Source organism: Lodderomyces beijingensis (assembly GCF_963989305.1).
Source record: "Lodderomyces beijingensis strain CBS 14171 genome assembly, chromosome: 4".
Classification (NCBI taxonomy): domain Eukaryota; kingdom Fungi; phylum Ascomycota; class Pichiomycetes; order Serinales; family Debaryomycetaceae; genus Lodderomyces; species Lodderomyces beijingensis.
Window position 1 is genome coordinate 1,345,583 of NC_089973.1, and position 22,696 is coordinate 1,368,278.

The 22,696-nt window shown below is 45.4% G+C and overlaps 13 protein-coding genes across 13 annotated transcripts; 7 read left to right on the forward strand and 6 right to left on the reverse strand. All coding sequences in view use genetic code 12, as the record gives it.

Annotated features, from left to right (window-relative positions):
- Positions 1-50: 50 nt before the first annotated feature.
- On the reverse strand, positions 51-917 carry LODBEIA_P36040 (uncharacterized protein; the record flags this gene model as incomplete). Its single annotated transcript, XM_066973733.1, has 1 exon — positions 51-917. One exon carries the CDS (start codon positions 915-917, stop codon positions 51-53), a length of 867 nt encoding a protein of 288 aa, XP_066830542.1.
- Positions 918-1,237: 320 nt separating this feature from the next.
- On the forward strand, positions 1,238-1,741 carry LODBEIA_P36050 (uncharacterized protein; the record flags this gene model as incomplete). The annotated part of the gene is made up of 1 exon (XM_066973734.1): positions 1,238-1,741. One exon carries the CDS (start codon positions 1,238-1,240, stop codon positions 1,739-1,741), a length of 504 nt encoding a protein of 167 aa, XP_066830543.1.
- A 1,008-nt stretch (positions 1,742-2,749) lies between these two features.
- Positions 2,750-3,421, forward strand: LODBEIA_P36060 (uncharacterized protein; the record flags this gene model as incomplete). Its single annotated transcript, XM_066973735.1, has 1 exon — positions 2,750-3,421. The coding sequence occupies one exon, from the start codon at positions 2,750-2,752 to the stop codon at positions 3,419-3,421; it is 672 nt and encodes a 223-aa protein (XP_066830544.1).
- A 357-nt stretch (positions 3,422-3,778) lies between these two features.
- On the forward strand, positions 3,779-5,158 carry LODBEIA_P36070 (uncharacterized protein; the record flags this gene model as incomplete). The annotated part of the gene is made up of 1 exon (XM_066973736.1): positions 3,779-5,158. The coding sequence occupies one exon, from the start codon at positions 3,779-3,781 to the stop codon at positions 5,156-5,158; it is 1,380 nt and encodes a 459-aa protein (XP_066830545.1).
- Positions 5,159-5,670: 512 nt separating this feature from the next.
- LODBEIA_P36080 (uncharacterized protein) lies at positions 5,671-7,437 on the forward strand (the record flags this gene model as incomplete). The annotated part of the gene is made up of 1 exon (XM_066973737.1): positions 5,671-7,437. One exon carries the CDS (start codon positions 5,671-5,673, stop codon positions 7,435-7,437), a length of 1,767 nt encoding a protein of 588 aa, XP_066830546.1.
- Positions 7,438-7,658: 221 nt separating this feature from the next.
- Positions 7,659-8,354, reverse strand: LODBEIA_P36090 (uncharacterized protein; the record flags this gene model as incomplete). The annotated part of the gene is made up of 1 exon (XM_066973738.1): positions 7,659-8,354. One exon carries the CDS (start codon positions 8,352-8,354, stop codon positions 7,659-7,661), a length of 696 nt encoding a protein of 231 aa, XP_066830547.1.
- Positions 8,355-9,777: 1,423 nt separating this feature from the next.
- On the forward strand, positions 9,778-10,959 carry LODBEIA_P36100 (uncharacterized protein; the record flags this gene model as incomplete). The annotated part of the gene is made up of 1 exon (XM_066973740.1): positions 9,778-10,959. The coding sequence occupies one exon, from the start codon at positions 9,778-9,780 to the stop codon at positions 10,957-10,959; it is 1,182 nt and encodes a 393-aa protein (XP_066830548.1).
- A 295-nt stretch (positions 10,960-11,254) lies between these two features.
- LODBEIA_P36110 (uncharacterized protein) lies at positions 11,255-11,899 on the reverse strand (the record flags this gene model as incomplete). Its single annotated transcript, XM_066973741.1, has 1 exon — positions 11,255-11,899. One exon carries the CDS (start codon positions 11,897-11,899, stop codon positions 11,255-11,257), a length of 645 nt encoding a protein of 214 aa, XP_066830549.1.
- A 1,794-nt stretch (positions 11,900-13,693) lies between these two features.
- On the forward strand, positions 13,694-14,644 carry LODBEIA_P36120 (uncharacterized protein; the record flags this gene model as incomplete). The annotated part of the gene is made up of 1 exon (XM_066973742.1): positions 13,694-14,644. The coding sequence occupies one exon, from the start codon at positions 13,694-13,696 to the stop codon at positions 14,642-14,644; it is 951 nt and encodes a 316-aa protein (XP_066830550.1).
- Positions 14,645-14,795: 151 nt separating this feature from the next.
- Positions 14,796-16,463, reverse strand: LODBEIA_P36130 (uncharacterized protein; the record flags this gene model as incomplete). Its single annotated transcript, XM_066973743.1, has 1 exon — positions 14,796-16,463. One exon carries the CDS (start codon positions 16,461-16,463, stop codon positions 14,796-14,798), a length of 1,668 nt encoding a protein of 555 aa, XP_066830551.1.
- Positions 16,464-16,907: 444 nt separating this feature from the next.
- LODBEIA_P36140 (uncharacterized protein) lies at positions 16,908-18,488 on the reverse strand (the record flags this gene model as incomplete). The annotated part of the gene is made up of 1 exon (XM_066973744.1): positions 16,908-18,488. The coding sequence occupies one exon, from the start codon at positions 18,486-18,488 to the stop codon at positions 16,908-16,910; it is 1,581 nt and encodes a 526-aa protein (XP_066830552.1).
- Positions 18,489-19,925: 1,437 nt separating this feature from the next.
- On the forward strand, positions 19,926-20,855 carry LODBEIA_P36150 (uncharacterized protein; the record flags this gene model as incomplete). Its single annotated transcript, XM_066973745.1, has 1 exon — positions 19,926-20,855. The coding sequence occupies one exon, from the start codon at positions 19,926-19,928 to the stop codon at positions 20,853-20,855; it is 930 nt and encodes a 309-aa protein (XP_066830553.1).
- Positions 20,856-21,036: 181 nt separating this feature from the next.
- On the reverse strand, positions 21,037-22,047 carry LODBEIA_P36160 (uncharacterized protein; the record flags this gene model as incomplete). Its single annotated transcript, XM_066973746.1, has 1 exon — positions 21,037-22,047. The coding sequence occupies one exon, from the start codon at positions 22,045-22,047 to the stop codon at positions 21,037-21,039; it is 1,011 nt and encodes a 336-aa protein (XP_066830554.1).
- Between the last annotated feature and the right edge of the window lie 649 nt (positions 22,048-22,696).

Genomic DNA, 22,696 nt, shown 5'->3' on the forward strand with positions numbered 1-22,696 from the left:
CATCTATCTCTTCTATCTAGATAACGATTGTGAAAAGCCTTTTCACACAGCTACGGTATCCTCGAAGGTAGACCCTTTTGCAAGATCTTTTCGATGATATCATTCATGATCGGCCTCAAGTCCAGCCCTTGATACAAATCAATCAACCTCTTGCCCTCGCTGTCCTCTTGTAGCTCAATCATTTCCACAAACAGCGGATCGATAGGTATATTCCCCAAATAGCTCAAGTCCAAGCTCTGCGCCAACTCCCGTCCACCACCACTGGAAAAGATATTAGTACACTCGGAACAGTGGGGACATATGAACCCCGACATGTTTTCCACAATGCCCAAAATCTCGAAATTGACTTTTCTGCAGAAATTGATCTCCTTGCGCACATCCGCAGTGGCAACTTGCTGCGGTGTAGTGACGATTATCGCCCCGTCGATAGGCTGCGCGTACCTCAACTCCTCCGCGATGGCAATGTGTTCATCCGATGTGCCGGGTGGAGTGTCGATAAGTAGATAATCGAGAGGCTCGCCACTAGCGCCGCCTTCCCAAATGACATCGCGGAGAAACTGCTTGATCATGGCGGTCTTTTTCGGTCCTCTCCACACCACCGAGTTTCCCCTGTCGCCAAGGAGAAACCCAAGCGACATGAGCTTGAGACTGCCCTTGCCGTGGCTCGTTTCCGGGTAGACTTGCACTGGAACCCACCCTTTTGTAGATTGGTGTACTTGTTTGGCTTCAACCCCAAACATGCGCGGAAGTGAGGGGCCTGTGAGGTCGATGTCTAGCACGCCCACGCTGAATCCTTTGTTGACTAACGTTAATGCTGTTTGGGTTGTCACCGACGACTTACCGACACCTCCTTTGCCTGATAGAATGAGGATCACGTGTCTCACCGAAGTGAGCGATTTCGGTACTTCCTGAGACATTTCTGCAACAATTTTACATATATATATATCTTGACAGATGCTTTAATTTTGAGTTGGAGGATGAATAAAAAAAACCCCCGGTTGATGGTTTAAGCAGTGAAGATGACGATGGAGATGGAGGGCTGAGATGAGAGATCAATCGGCAAGGTCACGTGACCAGTTTCTCTGTCTGCAATTGTTCCGAAAGTTGACAACAAACATCAAAAACTCACACTTTTAATATCACCACCCATGGAACCACTCCACATTTCACCCGCCATAGCATAGTATACATATATACAAGATATATACAGACAACGGATATCTATTGTGAACGCGTAATGACATCGAGGTATTCAGCTGCAGGAAGTGCCCACCAGCGAGATTTGCGAACTCAGCTATTCAGTACACCGACACAGTATATACGCCCACCATACCAACAACAACATCAACAGCTGCGCAGTCAGACCCCGCCCTCACGAGCACCACTGAGAAGCACAGCTTCACCGTATGACAACTTGGCATCGAACAATAACCACGCCAGTGCTCTGCATAACGAGTCCCTCCTCAATTCACTAGAAACGCAAAACGACCAGGAAATGGACTCAATGGGAGCGAAGATCAGCTTGCTCAAAAACTTGGGCGAGAAGATGGGTGTTGAAATCAACAAGTCGATAAGTTTAAATGACGACATCACAAACAATTTCGAGCGTGGCAAGGTCACTTTGAAGAATACGTATAACAAGATGGTTGTTATGAGTCAGCGTGCTGGTATTAGTTGGAAGATGTGGCTTTTGGTTTTCGGTATTGTTGTGCTATACTTCTTCTACGTTTGGATATTTTAATGGTAATGGTGCTGATCAAGATTGGGGGAGTTTTTTTGCATACTTTTTTTTTTTTTTTTTTTTTTGATGGAAGGTAGGCAAAGGTGTATTCTTTCAATTCAACTGCATGTTTGATGAATTGGAGTTGAGATTGTTGTATGAGTGTGTCTTGTGATACCGTCGGGACCCGAGTTCTTTTGCTCCATCTCCTTCTAGCTCAACAAGCGGGTCAAAAAGTTGGAACTGAGGGGGGTGGGTATATATAGCCCCACAATCAGGCACGCCAGGAAGTTATGATACAGGAAATCGAATTGTCTAAGCAAAACTTGCGCAACATGACTAACTTTTCCACGTCCACCGATTTTCGATGACCTGATCGGTCTCCAAAAAGTCTCTACCATTGTTTGAATGGTTACTTAAACAACAAGAATAGAGGATGGGGAGGGGGGGGGGGAAATGCCTCCATTAGATGAAAAATTCAATATTTCGCATGTAAACTTGAGCACTCTCCATAGCAGAGTATTTTGCTCGATATTGACCTGAAAATCTCAATAGCAAAGTCAATCGCATTCAGGCTAGCCTCAACACGCAGACTCATCATCTCTTTTTTTGTATTTCTTATTAATGTTCTCCAATCTGGCATCATGCCGCGTGCTTCATTTTGCAATCATCGATGTATCACCAACTGATGGAAGAAGACGAAGAAAAAAAAAAAACTTCAAAACCAGAAGTGATGACAATCTATCTGTCGGCTCAAGTATGACCAAATTCATCGAAACGATTGCATTTCTGTTGAGCAAAGGTGGAATCTAGCCTCGAAGCCTATGAAAGAAATCACACCTCGGTACGGTATGCCCATCTCTCTCAAACCCATCAATTGGTAGCTCCGTGGGGTTTTGTTATAGCCAATTTTCTGCCGCCACGTAGAAGGCCTGGCAAAATCCACCTCAGGGTCAAAAGCTGGGGTCAGCAGTGGAGTAAGCGGCCAAATCACGACGACAACGCCAGGCTGAGAGCACCAGCTACACTATGTCATCGATCCCAAAGCTTACAATCCCTGAATCATCCTACGATCCTTCGTCCTACAGCCAGGGCCCGCGGAGCAAATCGCAGCTTCTAATATACTTGATCAAGTTGACTCATGGAGCGTCGATTTCACTAGTTGTAACCTTCCTTGTTGCAGTCTTTGCCATCAAGCCGTTGTTGCAAACAGCTTCAGAGCGACGATTAGAAGTTCTAGAGTGTATCCGTGGCAATCTCCGCGACTTGTATTTGAAAGTCATCACCAAAGTCAACTATATCCCCATTACGGCAATTAGACGCCATGGCAAATTGTATGCTGACGCAATAGTGCAAACAAGTGGCGACAACGACGAAAAGAATCAAGCAAATGATGCCTTGGGTCAAACGGAGTTGCATTTGAAGTTGAAAAAAATCGCGACTTTGCTTCATGAAAGTGTCAGAGGAAGTTATGCTATGGATAGCTTTATGCATTCCAAGGGCTTGTCGTACGCGATCAAGGATTTCCAAAACAAGGCCGAAATGGAGTATTTCAACGTGGACGAGTTTTTCCTTCTGGATCGCGGTATGTTGGCGCCGGGCGCTTCGTTGAACACCAAAGTGAAAAAGAAGAACCTTGTTGTTGAAACCAAGAATGAGATTAGAAGTATCAAGGGTTTATATATGAGCGGTCAAGTTTAGTAGTTGGAAGTGCTTTTTCTACGTTGGCCGCAAGAGGTTTGACGAGATTTTGCCAAAGGATTTTTGTAGTCCCATACAATGTGTTAGTTATTAGATCCCCCTCCCAAACAGCAGCTTTTTCTGGATCGCCTGGTAAGCAATACATGCAATCCCTTTTTCTTTCCTCCATTCTCTTTGCTCAGAAATGTGGTTGAAATGATGTCTGGAGACAAATAAACACACCGACAAGTCGTTAAAACTCCAGAGTTGGTATTCTTGATCCGCGCTTTTCAACAAAGAAAATTAAAAAAAACAAGATCAAGGTGTGACAGGCAAGGACACCCCGATTGCAAGCAATTTCCATCAAAATAGATCGCCATGGCCAAAGCGAGAGTCGTAATTAGCAGCGACGAAGAAAGCGAATTGCGGTTCTCTGACGAACTGATTGAAGAACAAAATGACGATGCTGCGGTAGGATACCTGGAGGATGAAAGCACGACATCTGGAGGTACCAGAGACGGGAATAAGAAGAAAATCGTTGATGAGGTAGAAGACGACGAGGAGGAGGAGGGGGAGGACGAAGAAGAAGAGGAGAAAGAAGTTGACTATGATGAATTTGACGCCAACGATGAGGAAGGATTGAACGACGATCTTGACGAGGAAGAAGAAGAAGATGATGATGATGAAGAAGATGATGATGATGATGGGGATGGGGAAGAGGAAGAGGGAGGCTCAAGCTTCAGTGAGAACGACCAGGATCAGGACCAGGATCAGGCAGTTGATGATGACAACTACGGTTTGGAAACATCAGACGTGGATGAAGACTTGAGTTTAAAAGATGAACTCGAGGCTGAAGCAGACGTTGCAACTCCCCCACAGGCAAAAGTGACATTGGTGAAACCGCTGCTTGGTTCCAAGTCTCACCAACCTACAAAGTCAATCAAGATAACGATAAAACCACCCAAAAAAGTGGAAGCTGCAGCTTCCGCTTTAACGGCAGCAACAGAGCAGCCATCATCACCATCATCACCATCTTCACCATCTTCACCATCATCACCACCACTACCACCAACAACTCCTGCTGTTTCTGCTGTTTCCGCCATTTCTCCCGAAGGCAGCCGACAGACACGGAAGCGACAAGTCAATTACTATCAAGAGGATACCGATGATTTATTTGACGACGACGTATCTGAGCCCGTGCCTACTCCCAAGCCCGCGAAGAAGAAGGCCAAGGTGAAAGTCACTAGGGAATCTAAACCTCGCGTGCAGAATATGGACCCTGACTTGATATTGACGGACGAGGAAGACGAATACGACCCGCATGCAGCAAACGATATCACGAAAATGACAGAACGACAACGAGCAAGATTAACCGCGGACGAAATAGGCCATGACCACGGCGAGGGGCAACTATTTGAATTGGACGAAAGTGGCAAGAAAGCCAAAACCAAAAAGGAGAAAACCGAAACAGAAGAGGAAATTGCCCTTCGGAAAGCTGAGAATGCAAGAAAGAGATTGGATTACAAGAACAAGGTTCTTGAAGAGGAGAAAAGGGACACCTTAAATAAGTTGCTAAAGCGGCGGGCGACAAAGTCTCGTGAGATTATAGCTGATGATAAGGCTGGCGACACGGGACATGACGAGGATGCCAGTTTGTTTTTCAAAGAGCGAAGGCCCATGCTTGATCATCCTGCATTGGTGAGATATGTTAACAACACCACTAGTCTCAATGGTAACTCCATATTGGCCTGGAAGTAAGTTTTTTTTCTTTTTTTTTTTTTCATATATAGGTATTCTGATATGAATGTGCTGGTCAACAACTGCGCAATAACGAGGTTACGAGGTGGATATGCTCTTCTTCCTTCTCTTCCATCTTCCTTCTCTTCCTTCTTCTTCCTCATCCGTCTTCTTCACTTCCTCCTGTTCGTGTGTTGTGCCGGGTAGTTTCTGTTCTGGTAGCTCATGCTATTGTCTCTCTGGCTCGAAACAAGGCGTTAAAAAAAATTAAAATTAGAACCCCATGTACCACAACAAAGCTGGTATTCACGAGATACAGTTGCAACAGATCAAGATCAACAATAAAGCACCACCAAAATCGCCATCATCATCAAATAAAACCACCGACAGGAGATCTCCGACCCCGATATTCTTCTTATTTTTTGTGTCTAGAAAACAATAATCAAGCTAGGTAACCTTTTAGCGCGCACATTCCAACATCAAACGCTGTGCAACAGACATAGTCAAGAGCCACTGACAAAACCCCGGCTTGAATGAACGGAACATCCACGGTGTCTCCATCACAACAAGCTTTCAACTTGTCGCAACAGGCTCCCCAACAGCAGCAGCAGCAGCAAAACCAGATTGCACCCATGTCGGGGAATTCAGGCCGACCGGGTCTACAACGAAATGCAAACTACAGCGGGAGTCCTCCTGCCAATGGACAAGACATGTCGAAAACTGCATATCCCAATGCCAATACCAATGGTCCCGTGCTAGCGGGAAACAGCGTCGTGAAACAAGTGGTGCAATATCCCAATCCTGGAATGGCTTCGGCGCCGCAAACAGCTATGCTGCTGCAACAGCAGCAGCAGCAGCCTCAGTTTCAAGTGTCTACATCTGCTAACAATTCACAGGGTCAGACGCCGTTGATGGGACTTCTGCAACAACCAGCACTAACTCTAGCACAGCCACAACCACCGCCACAACAACAACAACAACAACAACAACAACAACAACAACAACAACAACCTCCAGGTAGTGGCGCGCAAGCAACACCGATGAATTCCAACTTTGCACCACAACAACAACAACAGCATCTTCATCAACAGCAGCAGCAGCAGCAGCAGCGGCAAATGCTTTCACAGCAAATGATGTCGCAAGCCATGGCTGGAATGCAGGGACCAAACTCGATGGCTGTATTCCCCGATCAAATACAGCAGGAAATCAATACGCGTTTACTCAAGCGGAACTTGGGAAACGCTGCCGGTATACGGATACTCGATCTCGTGGATAACATCCGCAATGAAAGCCGGGAAAACTTGAAAAGAAGCGAATACTGGAGGAAAATCTATCTAGCTTACTTCTTGCCCAACGCCAGTATGAAGATCAATTTGAGCAATGGCAGTAATGAAAACGCCAATGAGCCATCGATTAATGAAACTACGGGGCTTGATTTTGAATTTTTAAAGCTTGGCAAACAAGCCAATACTCAGTTTGAACTAAATGCAGTAACGGCACCTATATACCTCGCTCAAGCTGTTTCCGAATCTGATATTCAAAGTTTCCTGATTGATATTTATGGCATACGGTATCAAGTGTTGAATACTGGGTCGATTATATTAATAGCGCGATTGAAATTGACATCTCGCTACGAGGATGAGTCCGTGACCGAGGCTAAGGGCCATATCAAGGTGTTGATGAGCAAAGAGTTGCGCATTGAATGGTTAGATGCTAGTTGTACCAGTTTTGAAAATCTAATCTCGCTCAAGTCAAGCCTATTCCTGAGCAAGGGTAAGCCAGTTGGAGAGTCGATACAAAGTTCCAAGGCTTCAGTACATGTCAATTCGTTTGGATTAGGCGTGACGGTATTGAGGAACCTTCAAGTTGGAGATATACTATCAAACATGAAACAATTGATTGATTTCAGCCAGCAGAGCAAGATCAAATCGCCGCAGAGGGCATTGGAATTGTTATTGTCGACATCTCAAGCTGCGTCGTTTATGAAGATGGGCATGCCGGGCACTGGGCTCGTGGGACAAGAGCAAACACAACCTCAATTCAATGGAGCTCAAAACTTGCAACTTAATCAGCAATCGCGACCCCAGCTGCAGCAACAGCAACAGCAACAACAACTGAAACCTCAACAGGGTCAAGAGCGCGGCAAATTAAACAAGACCAACTCATCCGTGCATCTTTCAACCAATGTCTCCAGCCCTTCTCCCAAGACGATAAACTCCGAAGACCCTAAGAATAAAAAGAGGAAAGCCAGTGCCAGCACACCGAATTTGAACAGTGAAGCCAACAAGAGAAGAAAATGAAGTGCAATGAAATGAGATGAGGATCCGACTGCTACTACTACAACTACAATTACAACTACTATTACAAAATATAAAAATTTTTCTACTTCATTCTACCACTGCATTAGAATATTTCTATTTATACAAGCATATACAACTACATTTTGTATTTTCTTCTATTTCAAGTAGTCACAATGACCCAACTCATCCACCTCCAAAAACTACCCCAAGTACCTCCTTTTTCAAAACCTTCGACCAATCAGCATGTAATCCTTATTCAACCCGCGATGATCCACCTTTTTATGATTCTTTTGCGTAAACACCTTTTTCCTATTTTTCTCGCCGCCACCACCACCAGCATTGCCAGCAGCTCTGCGAGCCTCCTCCAATTGCGCCTGTTTCTCCTGTTTACGTCGACCCCACCGCTCCATCAATCGATCCTCGTCGCGGTCATTGGGCACCCATTTACTATGCAAGATCCGGCGCACCGCCTCGGGTGAGATGTGGAAGAAGTCCGCCAAGTCGATGGTGCGGTACTCGGGGAAATTTTCTCGCATTTCTTTAAGCTTGATCATTTCCGTGCGCGACAACTTACGGTGCGGCGACCACTGTTGATGTTTGGATTTCAACTTGCGTTCTCTCTTGATCCAAAATGGCTCGTTTGAGGGAGGCAGCGTGGTTGAGGGGTTGTTTCGTGGCTCGATTTTTGTATGTTTGAATTCGTTCAAGAGGGCCAAGTCTTCTTCCGAGATTTCCGGGATGCTGATCACGGTTGGGTTTTTCGGTTCTGGTGGTGGGTTATTGCAAATTCGGGTCGAAGTGGTGAAATTTCGATGATGTAGTGGGAGAGGTGTGCGTAGAACAAGGGCATGCGCTGGTGGTGCTTTGGGGGTTCGTGTTGAAAGTCGAGTAAGTGCTGATTTCCACGGCAGTAACATCTTTCTGTTGGTTTTTTTAGTTCCCTATAAGGATGCAAAGGGGGGGGGGGGGAAGGAAGGGCTCAAGATGAGGGTTCTTTTGAAAGGCCTCTTGGGCATGTTTCCGCCAGGTAGTGCACCATGGTCTGACCACTGTCACGTGACAGAGAAGTGTCGTGTCGTGTTTTCGGGGGGTGAGTTTCCGACATTGGCCGTATGTAGAAAGTAAAACGTGGAAGTATCCAGGTTGATTTGTCCTTTTTAAGATCAACTATCCAACCCGTTCGTGATTCCTTCTAACTCGACCCCGTGGACTCGAGAAGCAATCGTCACGAAACACATTGCCGTCTGGGTGGAAAAAAAAGGAAACGAAAGATATCAATTTTTGAGAAATTGCTGACCAATTGATAAAATGATTCTGGACGACCAATTGAACACGATAGCATTGACGTTCGGATTTGCCTCCGTGGTGTTGATTTTGGTTTATCATGCTATCTCGACGAATATCACCAATCTACAAGCTGCAGAGAAAACCCGAAAGAGGTGAGAAAAAAAGTTTGCGTGTTTATGGGAGATTTCAGGTGGGTTTGGCTCCGAAGACCTGGATGAACTGAGGAAGAAAAAAAAATGGGAGACTGCCGAAGGAAAAGCTAGAGAGTTGAGTTTTGACTTTTGATGATCGCCGCCGATTTTTTACTAGACGTGCTCACCGTTGGTCCACCATCCAAGGCGAATATTTAGATATGAAATGCTGTTGTTTCGGTGTATAGAGTGGTGTAGGTGATAGCGGTAGTAGTGCTAGCAATATAGCAGGCATATCGATGTTACATTTGGACCCGGAAGCAACTCTTGCCGGCACGAAACAAACCAGGGACTGCCCTTGGTTTTTTCTTCAAAGCCAACCGATGGTGCCGTTCAACATTTGCAAAATTGACTGACATTTTTTGGTTTTTTTGAAAAGGAAAAAGGCACGAACCTACACACCAGTCTCCTTCTCCTCCTTCTTCTCCTTCCAGAAGCCAACCGGACCGGTCCTTGGCCCTTTGACTCCTGCCGTCCTGATTATTATCCAGTCAAAGAGTGGCTTTGAACAAAGTGCGACAGTGAAAAAAATAACACCAAAAAAAAATCAGTTGGACAGGCGGAGAGTGAGAGAGAGCCAGCTCAACCCCAGGAATATCCCAGACAACAACCAACACTAGTAGGCACGAGAGAGATCTAGTATATGATTTGACAAGTTTAGAAGTTCATTTCAACCTTACTTTGAAGCTCAAGCCCAGATCTACATTCGTTTTTTAACATTAGAAAAAAAGGAGGAAAGAGTACATCATTCAAAAACAAAAAAAAAACAGAGTGAACAGTTTCCAACAAATACGACATGTCTCAAACGGATAGCCCGGGGCATGAACATGAACATGGACATGGACACAACCAGCAATCAGAAATGCATGGTAGCAATACCACGGCAAAGGATGTGTCGATGGTTGACGTGAGTAACGCAAGCAATCCGACAAGTGCTGACACGATGACAGCATCGTCGTCGTCAAACGGCTCTTCGATGACCGAGGGGAAATCCAACACCACCAATGATATAGACTTGGACCGAATGAATTTGGATGCCAGAGAAGATGACGCGCAAGTTAACGACGAAGACAAGATGCACGTGGACCATTCGTCTACTGCTTTGGCACAACAGAACCAAACACTCGACGGCTCAGCTCAACAACAGCAGCAGCAGCATAACAACAACGCCCAACAACAACAACCCCCATCACAACTGCTGCAGCAACAGCAACAGCCGCAATACAACCAGCCTCCTCCTCCTGCTCAGCTGAAACAACCAGAGGCGCAGCAACCACAAGAACAGGTGTTCACTCTCCCGGTTGATATCAAATGGCTGCAAGGAGGAGAGAAAGTCTACGTGACTGGATCATTCACCGGCTGGAGAAAGATGATTGGACTAGTGAAACAGCCGGACGGGACATTTATGATAACTTTGGGGCTCCCAGTGGGCACGCATAGGCTACGTTTCATCGTGGATAACGAATTGCGATACTCGGATTTTTTACCCACGGCAACGGATCAAACTGGTAATATCGTCAACTATATCGAAGTGAGCCCCCCGCCTCCAAAAGTTGACCCTGCTGTCGCGCCAACTTCACCACAAGCACAACCAAAGGAGGCCAGTGAGCCCGGTTTAACTACACGAAGATCTACAAGATGGCAATTGACCAACGACGATGACGATATGGGCAATGGCTATTCGCGTTATTATGACCAAAATCCTCAGGATCAACAACTAGTCTTTACCAGGGATATCCCGCCAATCTTTACAGATCCAAAAGTCATGGAGCAGTATTATGTTGCCATTGACAAGCAACTGAAGTCCAATAATGGCCAACAACAAGCATGGTTGCATCCACCTCTATTGCCTCCGCATTTAGAAAGTGTCATTTTGAACAATTTCAATAGCAATGAAAACAATTCCGGTGCTTTGCCTACTCCTAACCATGTTGTGTTGAACCATTTGGCTACTACTTCAATCAAGCATAATACTTTGGCGGTGGCTTCCATCATGCGGTATAAAACTAAATACATCACTCAAGTGTTGTATGCTCCGTTGTGAGAAAAACACACCGTGGAGGAGGGGAGAGGGAGGGGTGCAGTGAGTGGTGAGTTATACAGATGATTTTGTTGTTTAATAATAGATGATGAAAACTAGCTTCTGCCTTGTAGAGCCATGAGCCTCATATTATGACGACTTTACATCAACATCAGCGCAAATTGGGCCTTGCAAAGAGCAGCAAATTGCATTCTACATGTTTCTTTTTTCCTTCAAGGAGCTCAAGTTAGATTAAACAAGCCAAAGGGTAACGGGCTGCTAAAAACATAAATCTACACAAGACGACGGCACCCTCCATTTAGTAATCGGAAGAATCATTGCCTCTTCTAGATCCGTAATTGTCATCGCTGTTGCTGCTGCCGCCATAAGTATTACCCGATCTGCCGGACGAGCCATAGTTTGAATCGTCGTTATCGTCGCCACCATAAGTGTTGCCGCCTCTTCTGTTGGAAGTCGATGAGCCATAGCTGTCATCGCCGGTGCCGTAGCTCTGCTTATTGGACGAGCCGTAGGTGTCCTGGCCACGGCCCGATGAACCGTACGAGTCGTCGTTGCCATAGCCGCTCTTTTTAGTGCTTGAACCGTAGTTTGAATCGTCGTTACCGGATGAACCACCATAAGTGTTGCCTGATGAGCCGCCGTAGGAGTCTCCCCCCTTGTTAGAGGAACCATAATTGGAATCGTCGTTACCGTATGATCCCTTGTTGGAGGAGCCGTAGTTTGAGTCATCATTACCATATGATCCCTTATTAGACGAGCCATAGCTTTGCTTATTAGAAGAACCATAGTTTGAATCGTCGTTACCGTATGATCCCTTATTGGACGAACCATAAGTGTCAGTGTTCCCGTATGAGTCGCCGGTGGTCAGTGACCCGTACTTGGAATCGTCATTCCCGTACTTCCTATCGTCATCGTCGTCCTTTTTACCTAATCCGAAAACCATCTTGATTCAATTGATGCCTGCTGGTTGAAAAACACACAAGTTAATAAAGAAAAGAAAAAAAAGGGGGGAGAGGAAGAAAAGGGAAGGAAGAAACTCGATCTAGATTCATTACAGGAGGGAAATTGAGTGGTACTTATATAGTTTTCCAGGAGATAGAGCAGGGGTGGCTTTGCTTCCAGGTTGTGGTTCTGGTTGTGGTTCTGGTTCAAGCTGTGATTGTAGTTGTAGTTTTGGTATGGGAGGGTTTTTTTTTTTTATTTTTATATTTTAGTCAGTGCTTCTCCCCACATGTTTTCCACGGTGGTGGCCCCCCTTTTTTTCAATCCCTTACTGTAGAACACCTTACCCGATGGTGCAATTTCAGCACATTCATAGCAAACCCAACAACCTCTACTCCTTTGTTCCTTTCCCTTGCGGACGACAACTGAGTTATGGTTTTTTTAATTGGAGATCCGCGTTGCTGGTACGGCTTTTTTTTATGAAAAAAAAAAGTTGTTATGGCTCGAGTTTCTCATGACGTTGATGGTGAAATTCTTGCACATTTCCGGGGAAAGGGCTCTCGAAGGAACCCTGTTGGCAAGAAACAAAACGGGTTAAGCTCGAGCTCGAGAGCTGCTGTAAATGGTCTCTACAACCCCCCTTGCCAATTGACTGATTTCAAGGAGTGGTGGTTGTGTGGTGTGAGTATTTTTAGAGTTGAACTGGTGCTTTCCAATGCGGCTCCATCGTAACCACACACACCAATTGTCCTTGAAGTGACAAATTAAAACAGAGAGCAACGTGGGTGGATCTAAGTCTACCGCCGACACTGCCACTGCCACCACAACCTACCTACCTACCAAACAAAAGATGTGAAACGAACTAAAAACAACTTTCAGAATGGTTTCGCGTCCCGTGGAAGTTTTTAGACCTCCTTACATCCAGCTAGATGCAACTTACATAAAAAAAAAACCTTATCATTTTGGCCAAACGTTCACCCGAGAGATGAAATTTCAAGCCAAGTTTCATGAAGTAATGTTAAGCTTTGAAGGGGGAGAGAGGAGACGGGGGCTATACGCGTTGGATCTCCCAGCTCAAGGTTCAATCCACCACTAAATATCGACATCTACTGTGGCTTAGAATTTGATTTATCCCCCCTACCCCCTACTCCCTACTCCCTACCCCCTATCCTTTCTCGTTAGAACAAACCATCCAAGGTGGGTTTTCATCTCAAAGCCACTTTACAATTTCACAGTTGGAAACCAAAAAAAGAAGAAGGCTCTCTCGCTTGACGCGAGTTGGATCCAGATCAGAGCAAAAGAGGTAGGGCCCAAGGAGTCCTTGGCCCTTTCTGGGCGGTCAGTAAGAACTCTTTTTCCACCCTCCAAAAAAAAAAAGCGGCGGATAAGTAACATTTCAAGAAACAACTCTGCCTGGCTTTGTTTCGAGTGCCAGCCGTATGGGTAACCTCCAGTGATCGAGTCTAGCCGGCGCTCAGGAAGCAGCCCGAGACAAGTCGCCCGCGCGGTGGGCCCGCTTGGGAAGCATATTAGAAAATTATCTCGCTGTTGAAGCTTGCAGTCGAGACACACACGCTGGACGTGTGTGCTTACGTCATCACACTTTGCGCCAAAACTTGCCAATATGTCAAAAAGATCTCGGTCTCGGGTTTAAAGAGCAGCAGCAATCTCCATGGAAATCTTGGGAATCTTGAAATGTGAAAGATTCCCGGGAATATTCTTGGAGATTATATTTCCTCTCATCAGGGAGATAACACCAGCCGAGCACCATCTTCTTTGCTCTCCTTGTAACAAGATGACCAGAAAATCCAATCCCATTTACGTTGACAGCCACGAGGAAGCTCTTCGCGTGGTGACCCTGTTTGACAATTTCCTCCTCGATTGCGACGGAGTCATCTGGCTAGCAGAAACCTTGATTGAAGGCGTGGCCCAGTTTTTACAGCAGCTCCAGCTCCACAAGAAACACATTGCATTTGTCACTAACAACTCGTCAAAGTCACGCAGGGCATACGTTGAGAAATTCAACAGCTTGGGCATCCATGGCGTCACGAAGGAACAGATATACACAACGGGCTACTCGGCCGTTTTGGAGTTGAAGAAAATGGACATCGAATCCGGCTCCAAAGTCTGGGTGTTGGGCGACTCGGGAATCGAGGACGAGCTCGTTGACGAAGGCTATATCCCACTAGGCGGATCCAACCCGCTCTTGGACCAATCGTGGAACCCCAAGAACCCCTTGTTGAAAGTAGACCCCGAAGTGCGCGCAGTAGTAGCTGGATCAACCAACGACTTCAACTTTATGCGAATCGCAACCACGTTGCAGTATTTGCTCTACGACGGCGGCAAATTGCCCTTTATCGGCACCAATGGAGACCGAAATTACCCCGGTCCCGATGGGTTGACGTTACCAGCGGGCGGAAGCATGGTTGAATACATGTCCTTTTGCTCGGGCAGACCCTATATCGACGTCGGTAAACCAAGCAAGACCTTTGCCGATGTCATCTTTTACGACACCGGTTTCGATAGAGCCAAGTCCATCATGATTGGCGACACCTTGTTTTCCGATATCAAGTTTGCCAATGACGCCGGCATGGGCAATGGCCACGGCTCCATGCTTGTTTTGTCTGGTGTTTCCACGGTGGATGAGTTGAAGCGCGTCATCCTGTCTCCCACTGATCAAGCATTGATTCCGCAGTTTTACACCGATTCATTAACGAAATTTTACAAACTCATCCATTCAGATTGAATCCGTACTTAGAGTAAGCAACTAGAAAACTAGTTGCTTAGTATTTATATATAATGTTTTCTTTCTCTCTTAGATGTATATATATATAATTCTATAGGAGTGTTTTCTTAGGCAGTTGGAAAAAAGTAAATGAGGATGATTTTTTTTTTTTTCACACCGTCTCGTGCAACCCAAACAAGTTTTTCAAGTTTTCATAAACGAAATATGATATCGAGACCGCCGGTGCCACCTTGGCCAAGTTGGGCACTAGCCCTTTGAAAAGACCAGGGTAACCTTCCCGCGCTATCGTCTTGTGAAGAACGTCAAAGAATCCATTGTACGTGTACGGATGGGCATAGGTGCCCTGGGTTTGTAGCCTTGTCCTTAACAAATTAATGGGGTAAACCACAGTGGCTCCAAAGGACCCCGAAAATGCACCCAAGGATAGCACGATCCAGTTGGGCAATTTGACGTCGTCCTCGGGCACTTTCAATTTAAGTGCTTCTCTGCGTATCAAGTACGACTTGATGGTGGAAAACGTACCCAAATCCAAGGCGGCATAGGGGAATATCCCACTGACTCCAGCAAGCCAGCCTCGATAAAAAATTTTGACGCCGCCTTCTTGCAACAAGTCCCTGGCTGTTTGGATCAACAATGCATTCCCCTTTAGCGAGCTATCTAGATTCGAGCATTGTAGTCTGAATTTCAACGTGTCGATGGGATACACCACAAATTGAGATAACACACCTCCAAATCCACCAGCGAGATAGGTCGACAATTTCGAAATGTTGGCCACGTCATCGACTCCTTCAATTCGGGCAAAGAACCGCTTGGCTGCTTCAAACGAGCCAAACTTCATCGCCGACTCGGGAAACACCTTGAGCGCGTTCAAGCCATTGCCCACGTAAAAGGCCTTGATTCCACCTTGTTTCCAAATCGTGCGTGCCGCTTGGATTATCGGTGAGCGAATGGTCTTTTCTCTCAATGTAGTAGGCGCCGATGCTTCGATTTTCTTTTCCAATTCGGCATGCGCTAGCTTTTTCCGCAATTCCTCGATAACGTGCGTTTGGGCACCCAGGGCAATCTGCTTGGCGATTTCTTGCTTTGAATGGAGAATCGTGGAAGTTAAATCGGTACGTGCAATTAAAAACACCTTGATTCGGTCAAATGGTGCTGTGCATGTCCTCGATACAACACCAGCTAGCCCACCGGCTAAGAAAAAGCCAATGCCGTTCAAAAATTGATTCTGCAAAGTGACATCACCATCGGAACTCACATCAAACTCTTCAACAATGAAGTTGAATGCCGTCCTGATTCTCGACCCGTGTAAACGAGGCATTAGAATCAAGAAATCGCGAAACTCGTCATAGGTAATATATCCATCATGCTTGTAGTCGATTTGCCGAAATAACAAATCGACATTAACGTCGCTGGGTTTCAACTTCAAATTTTCCCGCAAATAGCGAACAAAGTCCTGCTTATTCAAGCGTCCGTCGTTGTCCTCATCTATCTTGTTGAACCCACGCAAGATTTGCTCATCTGTCGTGTTCAAATGTCGTCTAAAATCGTTAATGTCGATGACTTTATCCCGATCTTCATCAAACGAGTTGAACACAGTCTGCAACATCTCGCGATTCCCACTCATGGGGTGGTTTATTTTCTTCATGGCTTTGACAAAATCGAGGAATGTGATGTGACCCGTTTCTTCAATGTCGAGTTTCTTGAAAAGCGCTTCATAGTCGTTGGGCTTTGCTGGTATCACAAACTGGTTCCGGTCATCCTTCTGCGAGGAGTCATTATGGATATACGCCGATGCTGAGGTTATTATGTTCCGAGTCATGAAAACTTGAACTGGATGATTATTATTTGGATGCTGACTATTGGTCGGAAAATGATGAAAAAAAAAAAACCGAACAAAAACTGGAATTCTGTAAACTGGTGAAAAAAAAAGGAAAAAAAGTAAAAAAAAAGCAAACTGCCTGTGGTTGAATAAAGGAGTTTAATCTAGTTGAATATATATATGCCTGGTTGTTGGTTGTGTGTTTCAAACTAAGTCCCCCAGCATGGAACACCCTTTTTTTTTTTGTCCTTACCTGTCTTGCACTTGGATCTACGAAATTTAAGCAATTAAGCGAGGAGGTTGGGGAAGTCTTTTGTCTGGCGGTTGTTTTTTTTTGTTGATATTTTTTCTTGCGAGAGATGAGTGGTGATGGTGGTGGTGGTGGTGATGGTCGTTTGTATGATTACGATGATGCATTGAACGCGTCTCTATATATATATTTATTCAATGATTCCTATCAGCAGTACGGGGTTTAGCACGAATGATGTTATCTACCCTCAACAAGACCTCGGCTGCCTCCGTGGCTGAATTCACCACGGCTTTCTTCAACTTGTAACTCTCGACAACCCCCAAGTATCTCATGTCGTCAACGGTACCGTTGTTCAAATTCAACCCGGAGGTGGACATGCCATTGTAGATCACAGATCTCAACTTTGTCACCAAGTCGCTCGAGTCGTAACCCGCGTTATCTGCCAAGATTGTAGGTAGCTGTCTCAATGCTCTACTGTATGCTTCAATCGCGAGTGCCTTTTTGCCAGTCTCATTCGCTACGGCTTGGTCTACTGCCTTTGCCATAATCATCTCGGCACATCCACCGCCAAGTACAGTTTTGGTATCCCTTGTGGTTTGTGAAAGCACCGATAAGGCATCATGCAAGGATCTATCAGCCTCGTCCAACACGTGCTCGGTGGCACCACGTAAAACCACGGTACACGCTTCACCAGCGGCAACACCCGAGAATTTCAAAAATGTTTCTTCACCAATAAGAATCTCCTCGATGGAGTCGCAGTGGCCGATTTTGACATTTTCAGGATTGTCAAAGGTACTCACAACTTCACCGCCCGTGACCAAGGCCAATCTTTCCACGCCGTCGAAATCGGCATGTTCTATCGAGTTGATCTTGGCGTCGGTGAATAACTGCTCGGGGTAATCGTAAATGAGCTGACGGTTTATAAACACATTGATGTCGAATTTCCTAATCTTGTCCACTTTATTCTTCATCTTGAGCTTTTCCGCCTTCTCCAACTCGGCCAATTTCGATGTCGAATCGACTTTGAACTTGGCGCCAAAGATCTTTACCTTATCGGTGTCCATCGACGTATTGGCAATCAAAATCCTGGCGTTCTCGACTTTTTTCGGTTGGCCGATACCAAATTTTTTTTCCAAGATGAAACCTTGGTCCAAATATGAATCGGACAATTTCCCTCCAACTTTTTTTATAATCTGGATATTGTTCAAGTTGGTTGAACCTTTCAACCTCAATATGGCATCTACCGCCAAATTGGCAAACTTTTCCTTATCCTGGGACAAGATCTTTGACGATAACGTCGTCTTGGCAATATTCAACAAATCCAGCTTGAACTTTACAGGGTCATCGCCGTGGTTCAGAGCGTTTTGATCCAACGCGTCAATCGCGTGTCTTCTAGCAATTCTAAAACCTTCAATGATGGTCTGAGGATGTATATTCTGGTCAATCAATTTTTCACTCTCCCTCAACAACTCAGCACTCAAAACCGTCACCGATGTAGTGCCATCGCCAACTTCATCGTCCTGAACTTTCGAGATATTCACCAACACTTTTGCTGCCGGGTTGTCAAATGGTATAGATTTCAAGATCGTAGCACCGTCATTGGTCACTATGGCGTGATCGGGGTTGCTGGCACTTTGCAACAATTTATCCATCCCTTTGGGTCCCAACGTCGACTTGACGAGATCTCCCACGGCAATTGCGCCGAGAAACGCCGACATACGTGCATTTTCACCTCGATCTTCCTCCACCTGGTCTTTAAATATATTAACAGACATTTAATTTGCAAAGAATTGACCTGGCAATGCTGGTGTCTAGCGTTGGAGTACAGTTATGTTCTCGCCAGCTTCGTGCTTTTTTGATGTTTTTTTTTGTTCTTTGATCTTCTCCTGAGAATACCGGTGCGTGTACCATGAGCTAAAAATTCTGCCACAGGAGGTGCCTTGATGGGTTTTTGCAGCCAAAGAATGTGAGATGGTTGGTTGAGGTGAACAAGTGGAGACACACTAAAGGGACTGATACTCTGGCTTCAAAAAGTGGGAAAAAGTAGGAAAAGTGCTGAAAAGTTGTTTCAATTGATAAAGTGTTCCTATGGGTGAGGGACGTGCAAAAATCGACATTCTCTGGTTCTTTTATCCCTCAAGCAGCGTAATGTTGAGTGATGTGGAATAGAGATGCGTCTATTAAACGCAAAAAAACAGATCATTTCTGGTGGTGCCCTAGTGCTTATTGTCTAAACCAGAAAGAAAGTGTTTATAGTGCATTAAAAAACTGGATTTGGTAGATGTGTGGGATGAGGTGTTCAAAGGCTTCAAGATTGAAGCTTTAATTTCGTTGAATGCAAAATTTTCCAAAACATGAGTCGGACAAATTGGAGACTGTAATGCAAAACGCTCTCTGCTATTAAATCTTCTCCAGTTCTCTAGTTTGGCCACTGGCACCAGCGAAACTCTTCATCTTCTTATGTCTTTTTGCTTGTACTTGTCACTACTTGGCTATCTCTACACTTGAAAGAGTTTAGCTGATAACATTGCAGAGGTTTGCTCCATGGCCAGTAAGAAGCCTTGTTAGCTCAATCGGCTAGAGCGTGAGACTTTTAATCTCAAGGCTGCGGGTTCGAGTCCCGCATAGGGCTTTTTTTTGCACTTTCTGTTTTTTTTTTTTTTTGTTTTTCAAGTTGTTGGACGAATCAGCCATAATTTCGCCCACTTTGACAGCCGCTTGAACAGCAATGGTTCAACCACCCCCACAGTCATAGTATAATTATGTTGTAAATCTGGACTACACTTTGCTTATCAAACGTTCTCTGTTGTCACACGATCACATCACTTTTTTTTTTTGTTTTTTTCGCAATCCGAATCTTCTTCAAACTCTCCTGGTGCCCCCCCTTGAGCTCATTCGAATGATACATAGGCCAATGTTTACATAACTTTTGTCTTAAAGACAACGATGTGTTGGTGCGCCACTTTTGCAAAAGTGTATTCAAAGCACTCGCGAGGCTCGCGGCATCACGACCCATAATTCGAGTGATGCCCCCCCACCATGTCATCGAGGAGCATCCGCCGCCATATCTCTCCAGCGCGGTTAATTATTTTTTTCTTTTTTCTTTTCTTGTAAGAAACTTTTCGCAACAATTTATAAATTTTTCACCTACTACTACTGCCACCACCAGAACTACATCATCACCAGCTTCACTTGACATCTGCATATATACCATGGAGGAAGAGACACGAGAAAAACTAAAGCTTCACCCGGTCAAGGAGATCACCTACGGAGCCATTTCAGGGATGGTGGGCAAACTAGTCGAGTTCCCCTTTGACACCATCAAGGTCCGACTACAATCAAGTCAACTGCACAACGCAAGCACACTCCGCATGATCTCACAGACATATCATAACGAAGGGGTAATACATGGCTTCTACAAAGGGCTAAAAGCGCCTCTTTTGGGCGCGTGCTTGGAAACGGCGGTGTTGTTCAGCAGCTACAACTATGCGTCTACCGTGTTGGCCAAACAACTTGGCCATTGCCGCGAGGGAAGCGAAAGCATACCGCTTTGGAACAAGTGTGTGTCTGGAGGCTTTGCCGGCTTCATGGCCAGCTTTATATTGACGCCCGTGGAACTAGTCAAGTGCCAGCTCCAAGTTTCCAACATGGCCACTGCCACTACCACTAGCAAAAACCAACTGCATTCGTATTCCTCGGTTATCCAGTCCACGCTTCGAGATAAAGGCGTCACTGGACTTTGGAAAGGGTTAGAGTCGACAATGATCCGTGAGGTGGTGGGTACCTCCATCTGGTTTGGCAGTTACGAGTACATCAATGCGCACTTCAACTCGGCCAAGAACCCCGTGATCAAAAACAAAGATTTGCAGTTGTTGTTCAGCGGAGCCATGGCAGGAGTAGCTTTCAACCTTTCCATGTTCCCCGTTGACACCATCAAGTCCAACATCCAGACGTATGATATATTGAACAAGACGGAGCATAAGCACATCAACACTGATTTTTGGAAAGAAACGCGAAAACTTTTGCGTTTGCCCGGGGGCATCATGAACTTGTATAAAGGGTTGGGCATCACCATGGTGCGTTGCATTCCCGCAAACGCACTAATTTTCTATACTTATGAGATTTTGAAACGAAATTTTTAAAAACGTTGAAACAAGTCAGGCAAGCACAGCAGAGTAAGAGAAGAATTTGAAAAAAAAAATTGAAAGCAAATATCAATATGCATTTACCAAAAAATCCTCTCTGCGTCTAGGAAAAAACAACAACAGCAACATATGAAACGGAGCTCAACGAAATGCAAAAAAACCGAAAAATGGCAAATCATTAAATTCTCCAGGATGACCCAAAACGGAGTATGTTCGATGATGCCGGTGCTGCAGTTGAGCTTGAAACTGGAGCCGAAGGAGGTGCACTTGATGCTGGAGGAGCGGCACTGGAAGATGGTGCTTTTGAACTGGAGCTAGAGCTGGAGCTGGAGCTGGATCTTGAGCTTGCAGGAGGTGGTGCACTTGGACTTGAGGTTGCAACAATTGGGAAATAAGTGGTGTAAACCGTAGTACTCTCAGAGACAACGGAAACTCCACTTGTGGCCGTTTGAGTTTGACACACATTGTCCTTACATGAAGTGATGGTGACAAGAGTCGTCTCAATGTCTGTTGATGTGCTGACAGGGTTGGCAGGGACAGAAATAGGGACAGTGGTTGTCAATGGGCAGTAAGTTGTGAAAATCGTGGAGTCCTCCGTGACAGTGGTAAGACCAGTCGTGACGGTGTTGGTGTGACACTTGTCTAATGAGCACGAGGTGATGGTGACAACCGCGGTTTCAATTTCAACAAAAGTGACAGAAGCGGTGCTTGTTGGTGGAGGTGGAGGCGGAGCAGTGGTGGTTGTGGTGGTGCTTGGCAAGGGAGTCAAAGTGATGTAAGTAGTTGCAACGTCAGTAACAGTGACAAACCCAGTAGTGGGGGGAACTAGACTACACTCCAGACCTTTACATTGAGTGACAGTAACAACAGTAGTTTCCACTTTGTGAGTAGTGGTGGTTTCGGTGTCATGGGCCGTGGTGGTGAACGTGGAAGGAGTAGGCGTGTGAGGCTTGAACTTGCTAAGAAGTTCAAGGAAACGTTTATCAACATCGTCCCTTGCCGCGATATCATCTGGAACTTGAGCAAATTCCCCAGCTAATCTTTTGCCAAGAAGGTCCCCGAGTCCAAGTTCATCGGTAAGGCCACCCAAGAGCGGTTCAACAAGTCCACTGAGAGGCTCTAAACTAGCTTGAGACGTGGCCAATAAATCGGCAGTTGCAATACAATGGTGATCACGTAATGAAACCATGGAATTCGCTGATGTTTAAAGGTTGAAACAATGTGATTTTCCTCTCAATCAACTGAGGCCTTCTTTTCCAGCGCATGCACAACCTTGCAGACTACCGCTCATATGTTGATAAACAATTAACATCCAAGTTGCCCCTACACGGATAAAGCAGCAGTGGCAACGGCTGGCGTTACGACAAGTAAGGCTTTTGCATATGATTCAGGTGAGAATGACGGGCATTACAGGCCACCTTCATTGTGGGGGGGGGGGGGAGTGAGGAGAGAATGAAGAATAATACCAAGGTTGAAGAAAGTACTCGGAACTAACTGAGATAAATAAAAACGAAGCATCCTATCTGTCAAGTCTGTGTTATCAAAGGGTTTCTATAAAAAACAACTCCAATAGTTAGCTTGCCTTTTTGGATGTCTTTTTTCGATATAACGAAGTTCAATTCGGAACATGACTGGCTGACCTGCCCAAAAAAGCAAATTAACTGCAGCTGAATGGAGTAGTTCTCACCATCAATTGAGTTTGCAAGAAGAGCCTAAACCTATTCAAAAAACTCTATCAAACAGTTGTAAGGAAATACGTTGCTGTTGACAAGAGCTTACTCATGGGGCTGGTGAAATGAACAAGAGCTTAGGCGGCTAAGAAACTTGGCCACACTTGT